The sequence below is a fragment of the Lepisosteus oculatus genome, chromosome 15, assembly GCF_040954835.1.
Source record: "Lepisosteus oculatus isolate fLepOcu1 chromosome 15, fLepOcu1.hap2, whole genome shotgun sequence".
Lineage (NCBI taxonomy): Eukaryota > Metazoa > Chordata > Actinopteri > Semionotiformes > Lepisosteidae > Lepisosteus > Lepisosteus oculatus.
In genome coordinates, this window is record NC_090710.1 from 22,390,327 (window position 1) to 22,399,003 (window position 8,677).

The 8,677-nt window shown below is 36.3% G+C and overlaps 1 protein-coding gene across 5 annotated transcripts in view; it reads left to right on the forward strand.

The window, feature by feature from the left end:
* The window catches only part of oca2 (oculocutaneous albinism II), a 125,175-nt gene extending 120,807 nt beyond the window's left edge, over positions 1-4,368 (forward strand). For all 5 annotated transcript variants that reach the window (XM_015364460.2, XM_069179025.1, XM_069179026.1 and 2 more), the window contains one exon: positions 1,992-4,368. In XM_015364460.2, the coding sequence (XP_015219946.1) occupies positions 1,992-2,079 (88 nt within the window). In that variant the 3' untranslated portion in view covers positions 2,080-4,368. The remainder of the gene's footprint in view (positions 1-1,991) is intronic.
* The last annotated feature ends 4,309 nt before the right edge of the window (positions 4,369-8,677 follow it).

The window sequence follows — 8,677 nt, forward strand, 5'->3', positions numbered from 1 at the left end:
CCAGGCTTTGATTATAGCAACATAGCGTTCATGTCTTGAATGTCATATCCTTGTTTTGTTTTGTTAAAAAAGTATTTTAATAACACAATGTAATAATCACTAAATGTTGAGTTACATCATCACTACTGTTGCTTTAGAACCAACGAAGAGCTACAGTAGATGAAGAACAGAGCGAGCAATTGTGATTTGATTTCTAAAATGTATAAACTAAAGCATGTAGAGCCTTGTGTGGCCCACGTGTATAGTGTTTAGCATTGCTGCCTGGCAGTGCTTGGGCCCTGGGCTCAATTTCTGGGGTGCTATCTGCATGGAGTTTATACTGTACAGTATATTGTCTCCATGTTCACATGGGTTTCCTCCAGAAGCTCCATTTTCCTCCCACAGTTAAGAGACATACTGTACAGTACTAGCAGGTTAATGGGCTTTTGTAAGATTGTCTCTGGTGTGAGTGTGCATGTCTGTGTTTGTATGCATGTGTGCCCTGCCACGGACTGGCATCCCAGCCAGGGTGTATCCTGCCTTGCGCCCACTGCTTTCCAGATTAGGCTCCAGCTTCCCCTGCGACCATGTACTGGATAAAACAAAAATGGATACATGTAGAGCCTTTTGATCATCATTAGGAGTCCTGTTAAGCAACAAAGTATTTGTTATAGTATGCCCTTATTAGGCATGTGGAGCCACTGCTTTATTACAATATGTAATAAAAACAGAAATTAGGTGTATGCAATCTTCATAAAATTGCTAAATAAACTTTCACTGTCCATTCAAAGTTCAAAGACAGTGTACATACTCAGTTAGCAGATACACAAATAACATTCATGCAAAATGTATTTTGATCAAACATTTATATTTATTATTCAGTGATTCTAAAGAAGTAAAAAAAAAAACACAAAGGCAGTTCTTAACCTGGGATGCACTCACCCCCTGGGGGTGTGAGACATGTTTGTTTTTTGGAGAATGTAAGGTAAACTATTGAAACTACACCTACTTGGTATCATTAAGCCTTGGTATATTAAGATAAACTTAAAAAGTCTGTAATTGTTAACATTTTCAATGTTACCACAAAATTAAAATAAAAATATAATTAATCTCTTTCTTTCCATAGTTGTTTCTTAGGTTTAAAGAACGACCTGCTTATTTTGACTGTATGATTGTGGATAAAGGTGTGAGAACACATTCTGAGAACAAAAGGGAATGCAGGCTGCAGTGAAGCTTAAGAACCACTGCTTTAGGGATACAACCAAGTGCCTGCAAAGGTCTTCAACATATGCTGCAGCATCATACACAAATGAACTAGATCATTAATAGTAGCTGATTAATAACAGTAAATAGAAATTAAGTGTAAATTGTATGACTTCTTCATATTATGGTGTGCAGGAGAAATATTTTCATATTGCCTCAATATGTCTCTTATTGAATAACTGTAATAAAGCTCTTTGACTGTTGTTTAACAATGAAACAATGACATTTTATGGCAGTATTATCTATGCTAGACTATATTGAATTCAATGTAACTACCGTCTGCACATCTTTGCTTAATAAACTAAAATTAGGCTACAAACTAGCCTTTAATCTTTTACTATTTGTCTGAGATAGCACCACTAAACAAAGACAGTAATATCCCACCTCTTACATATACTTAAACCCAATAAAACTTTGTCCTTGTTTCAGCCGCATTTGCGATCATAAGAGCAATTATGGAAGGATTTAGAAAAAAAAATCATGGACTAGGCATCAACTTGGCAAATTAAAAGTGATCCATGCTTTTGAATATCAGTATTTACAAATGTACATTCAAGTTCAGTATTCTGAGGCCTGCAAATAGTAGTAGTAAGGGTGGAAGTGAGAGTATTGGGTGGGTGGGTAGCAGGTGAGTAATCCATGTGCAGTAGATATTGAATAAAATTTTCATTTAGATATGTTTCTATTTTGGCCACATCTGAACTTGATTCTGATGACAGCACCTGATGTTGGTATGATTTATGTTACAGGTTGGGATTCCCCATGATGCTCATGACCACGACAGTCGGTATGTTCTATCTCCTGGCCATTCACGTTGGACTTGGCTGGAACACCTAAGCCCACCTCAGTCAAGGACCAAAGAAAACAGCCTGTGTGTTTTTCTTTTCATGATATGCTTTCACAATCTCTGAAATAAAGGAGACTGATCCCCTGAGACGAATTGCAGCCCAATGTTCGATCACATTCCAGGTTTAATTGTACAATATACTGTACAAAGTAGTTGTGTGTTCTGGACAGCCAAGTCTTTTTTTGTTCGTGTGTCTTGTATTCCACTTAACAACATAAGGGAAGAAATGACAATTTGTGCTACAAGCCTACACCATACTATATTTTTAGATGCTACTCATTTAATTTTTTTAAGAACTGGGGTAGGTATCATCCCTTATGGAAGGTTGTGGCTTATATTTACCAGCAGGAACTAACAATTTGAATGTATTATTGTACTGAGTTTAAGAAAGTTTTATTTTCACCTTAAAATGAAAAGGTCAGCCACAAATGTAGAAACAAAACGTATATAAAAAAACAAGTCATCTGGAGTTGAGAACTCTTTACTTTTTGTTTCTGTATAGGAACTTTTGGAAATCCATAAATTAATTTGAAGGCACCACAAAAAAGTACTGAAATGGATTTATATGTTTTGTCTTGTTTTAATTCAGTTCTTGAAAACATAAGAATTGATTTAGGTCATTTTGCCTAATTTTGATTCTTTTCTCTGGTGTCATGCATTACAGAATTCTCACTCGTGATGTTGTCAAAGAACAACATTAATAATTTAGGAAAATATTAAACAGAATAAGTCTTTAACACAAAAAGTCTTCTACACAAAAAGACTTTAAAAACAAATGAAATATTAGAAAAAGATGTGTTATACTCAGAAGCAGTTCTTAAACCTTTTTTAAAAATTTGATGTATTAGGGCTTCTGGTTTTCAACAAGAGTGCTGCTTGGGATGACTTATTCTTCCACTTGTCACCCACCTGGCTCTGCAGCTACATGAATTTATCTGGTGTATTAGTTGATCTGTGGCTGTGTTTTTCTTCAAACTTCATTGCTCATGGGAGAATGTACTCCCTGAGGGCATAGAACCATGCTACCTCCAGAACCAGACAACATGCCTTACCATTAGCTTCATAGGGTTCTAGGGGAAGTTTTCATTTTTACACAAACCAACTCCTTTTGGGATAATTGATAACCATAGCCTTTTTGGGGAGATTTATCAGTTTATTCACTGAGACAGCACCCTTTCCTCTAGGTTGCCTACATATAGCTACCCCTTATCATACCTCCATTTCTTGGGCATGCTCCCTTGTTACTGCTTCTCATGGGGTTAGAGCCTCATAGATACACACTCACTTGCCTGGCCAGTCACGGAGTCCTGAATCTCCAACACACCAAACCCTCTCCAGGATTTGTGCAAAACTTTATCCCCTTCCAAATGATAGAAAGATTCTGTCCTTGGCTCTTCTTTCCCTCAATACTTCTGTAACGCTGAGCCTAAATCTTGCAGGCTGATCCTGTTTGGCCTGTTGACACTTCTCAATGTCAAATGCAGTAGCAGTTGGGTTAGCTGTGACCGTCCCTCACATCTTGACTGTAGCTTTGCCCAAACTAGCAGATGCAGATACCACTTCCACAAGAGAGCACCAACCTCTTTTTTCATAGCAGCAAACTAGAAAGTGAGTTTACTGGTGGTGGCTGAAGGTAACTGTCAGGGAAACAAACTGTGCATTTACTCTCATGTATGTAATGCTCAGCTAACATTTTTCCTCCTGAAGGTTGGAGCAGTTTTTATACTGTCACTCTTTAATCCATGGAGTACTCATTGGTAAACCAAACTATGTTTTTCCCATGTGTTTTAGCTATATCCATAAATACCCCCCAACTGAGAGACTAACCTTTAGCTTCCTCTTCGGTGCTGACTCTCATCACCCAAACAAGTGGTCCTGACAGACAGACTAATCTAATCGAGGCTGGTCTAACGGGGAGGCTCCTTTCCTGAGTTCTTAAAGAGAAACACAATTAGAATCAAACACAGCAGAACACTTTGTTGCACCTATGTACAAATGTCCATACCTATTTTTCTTAAAACCATCTTTAAGCTGCCTTAAGACATCTACACCAACAAGATTGTTCAGAGTGACAGCTTCTCCATTAAACTTGAAAAAGTAAGCTTTATAACATTGGTTAGATTTAAAGTAGAATGTTATTGGCATAACAGGTACAGTATTAAAACATTCTTTTTAGTGCTTTAACTCAATTTGGACTGACCAGTTGTGAAATAAAGTGATACTGTTCTTCCAATGTAAGTACACTGTACATGATCGCAAACAATAAAACATTTAGCAAATGGCTTGTACTGTATATTTACTTCATTTTGCTTTTCAACACACTCAGAATGGTTTTTGCTATTGTTTTTTTTTCTACAGTATTTTAAAGCTAATCAGGGGTGAATTACTGGTGGAACTCTTAAAATTAAAATACATTTTGAAAAATCAAACATTTACGATGCTAAGCTGATAAAACTGCTGTTCTTTAAGAAAAGGTTTCAAAAGGGTTTTAAGATTCTGGGTTGTTAGGAAAGCAAAGCAGACTGGAAATATAATCTAAATCCAATTGTGACTGGTGCTTCAATACATTTTTGTATGCACTGAACTGCATAAGATGGCAAGATAATTCGGGTAACCCAACAGAAATTAAACTGTCAAGAACAAAAGGAAAATTAATTAGATTTTATATGTTTGATACACCAAGCAAAAATGTATCCATAAAATCCATCCTATCTGGAGGGAAAGTACTGCAGCTGCATCGTGAAGCTGAAAACAACAGGGAAGAAGTACTGTAGTTCAGACTCCACAAGGAGGGTTTCATGGCTTCTAATAATAATTCAAGATAGAACTAACGACAGTTCACATCACTGCTTCAATACAGCGTACGTAAATTGAGAATGCAGCTTCTTTCTTCAATTGTCTACCATAAGTAATACTGTACATCTAAACGTCTGGCATTTGTACAGAACAATAGGCTTCCTGATTCCACCTAAGATCTTTGTGATGAACCAATAATTGTCAAGTTATTCTGTTAAAGTCAGAACAATGCAGAAGGTTTTTTTTCCCAGAACAGGAAGTAATAATTCCTTATGGTTGTGTAATGCTTTTCATCCAAACCTACCTACATAAATGGATGGACTATCTACAGTATGCAGCTTCATCTCATCTTTTCATATTAAGATAATTACTCCTTCAACACTGCATGTTTTCCCATATCTTAATTAAATCTTAACTCAGACCATCCAGTCCCATAAAATTGTTGGGAATAAGATAATACTTTTCTAGTGATCAAGGTTAAAGTAAGATGTCAATATTTAAAATAGGTTGACCGACTAGCATACTCAATATGTCTGATGAAAATTATCATGGCATAATTCTTTTTGTAGTCAAACTAGATGGTCAGATATTATCATAGAAATATAATAAACAAACAGGAGTTCTACCAATTTATTCAAACTCTTTTTCAACATTTTGAAAATCAAGACTCCATCATGTCCATATATCTGTTTCTGACTGGATGTTTGTAAATTTTCACCAGGTAATTCATGCTCATGTATAACCTACATAGAGTACCAGGAAACATACCTGCAATTAATCTCATGCACAGAGAGGTGTTATTTGAGCACATCTGATGGTAGAAAGTCAATTTACTATAATCTGTGTAGAAACAGCCTTCATCATAAATTAGATTAATAAACTACTGTAGGTCAAGCATGACATGTCCAAAGACCTGCTTGCATAAGCCTCATCATGTCTCATGTCACCAAAATTACATTTGAACTGTAGTCTATATTACTTTATCTGGCATTTACTTTCCGATATCTATCTATATCTATGAGCTGGCGTCCAGTTCTACGTGTATCCAGGATAGTGCCCATTGCTTGCTTGTATAGGCTCTGCAACACTGTATTGGATAAAACACTTAGAAACTGGATAGATGGATGGATGGGAGAAGTCTTTCATAAGGACATGAGGATAGTTACATTTGAGAGACCATTTGGCTACTAAACTAGGTTTGGTAGTTAGTAATTAATTGATTCAAGGATCTCATTTACTGTAGCTGTTTCTTGAATGAAGTCAAAGTACTGGCTTCAACAACGCTGCATATTCTGAACTCCCACAAACCTTTGTGTAAAGAAATGCCTTCTATTCTTGTGTCTTCTGTACTTCAGTTTACCATATCAATGATCCTTAGCTTAGTTCTAATTGTTTTCATAATCATACATGTAATGGAAGTAAGGCTTATTGATCTACATTTACAGTACATAGCTTGGTTTTGTCACCCTTTTTATGGATGGGTGCTACATTAGCAATTTTCTAGTCAATAAGTACTTACAGTAAGTGATTACTAGCTTTCTAATAGTGTACAGTATGATTAATACATATTTCTATGTCAGTACAGTTAAAGTATAATGCTTAAGTGGTCTTCAATGTTTATATAATTTATACAGAATTTATATTATTTCATAGCCTTGTCCTTCTTCAGTGTAAGGCATGATGTTAATTTATTCCAAGATAAATATATTAATTAAATATTAATTTAATACCTCAAATATTTCCTTTCAGTCATCAATACGTTTCATATATTTCTTAGACACTGCATGTCTTTGTTGTTTTTTATTTTGTGCTGTGATGATGAAAAAGTATTTCTATTATTTTGTGGCTGCCATTGCAATATTGTATCTTGTGTCTTAGACCTTTTAATATCTGTTTTTACCTGCCTTGCAGTTAATTATATTCTTTTTAACTGTATTCTGTTTGTCTTTAATAATTTCAATGCTTTCTCTCATGTTTTGTATACTGATTTACAGTAGTAAACTGCTTTCTGGTCTTTGATTTGCTTACTTATGGGATTAATCTGCTCTGTGGTTCATGCAGGTGCGAAACATCCTGGAGTGGGGAGATCATAAACATGATTATTTATAGGCAGGTCTAGGTAAAACAGACACCCCAAACAGCTGTTACTCACAAAACCCTAAACACAAGCATAAGCCAGTTGGTTAAGCTGCTTACCTACTACAAAATAAAAGCAGATGGTCCCTCTCAGAGACTCTTCCAAAACACAAAATTTAAAATTTTACAAAGGTTACTTGCCTGATCAGTCACTTGTTTCCCTTTCTTAGTTGGGTGTGGTTTGCGTATCAGAGGATACTGTATTTCTCTGCAGATAACTAGAGGTTGAGAACAGCAGACAGCAGATGTTGACCGTCTCCAGAAGCCTCAGTTTCTTGCTTTTTACACAGTCATGTGACTCCGGGCAAGGCCTTCTACACAGCTTTCTGCAGAATATGCAGCAGTTTAGACAACAGCTGTCATTTTGTCTGGGCCTACTGCTCTACTGCCCCTACAGCAGGGTTCTGTACCTTCTGTAATGATTCTCTCATGACTATTGTCCTCACTCTATCCTGTTAGAAGACAGTTGATCAATACAGACATTCCCTCTAATAGGTGTTCTTAAGAATGTAAGGAAAATTAAAAATCTCTCACAAACAACCACTTCTTCCTTTGAGATACACGTCTGTATGCATTATATTACGTTTTTATAATTGCATTATGATTTCTATAAGAAGTTGGTGTTCTGTAGCATAGTCCTAACATTTTGACCTTTCAAATTATATTTCCTAAATGACTCAATAGATTCTGAGGCCATTGATTCATTAAGGTTAGGTTCCTGTGAATGAATGCTCTTTGTGATGTATAGTGCTGCACATCCACCTCTTTATTTTTTCTCTCTCTTTGCAATGCTGTGTACCCATTCATCCCTATTGCTCTCTGCTGGCTCTGTTTCAGTGATTTCAATTACATCATAATTGCATGCTAATGATTTAACTTCTATTTCTTGCATTTTGTTTCTAATACTCTTGCCATTAAGGTATAAGCATTTAATTATCTTGTTCTTTGATGTTTTGTTTTTCCCTTGGGTTCTCATTTTGACTTTTCTCTTTTTGTGCCTGTCTTGCAGAAGTTCTTTGGATTTCAGCCCCTTCCATTCTTGTTTAAATGTTTTTTTTCTGTAGTTCCTGGTTTCCATTTAATTCTGATTACATCAATTGCATCAGTACTGGTACCTACAAAAACATTTCTTGAAGGTTGAAGGTTTGTGTTTAGGGATTAACAGTTGTTTGCCTTTAAGTGTTGTGGGCATTACTTTAGAGAAAACCATTGATTTAGTCCTTCTCTTCAGTTTCCAAGGTCTATGTTTGTATGGAAAACACACTGCTTATGCCAACGTTGTTTGTCACACCCAGAACAGCACCTAGGTCTTCTCTTGCATCACTTCCCTTTGTTAAGAGCCTTTCTAGCCTTTGGGTGATGTTTGCCACCCCAGCTGAAGGGGGACAGCAAATAGTGCCTGATTGATGTTGTTGAAAGTGATCCTGCTTTCCTGGGAGCTACTGCCTTGAGCTTCCAAGCACTGGCTACTTCCAGGTCCTGGAGTGAAGTAAATGTATATGGCAACCTGGGATATTAAGCTGTTAAAATAAAAGCTGTTTTATTTTATTTCCCTCCTTAACCTAATATCTTCTCTTCTCTGTCAAAAAAATCTAATCTGTTGCTCTGATGATATGGGTTGTATACCAACATGCATATTGGATTCCCTCTTCATCC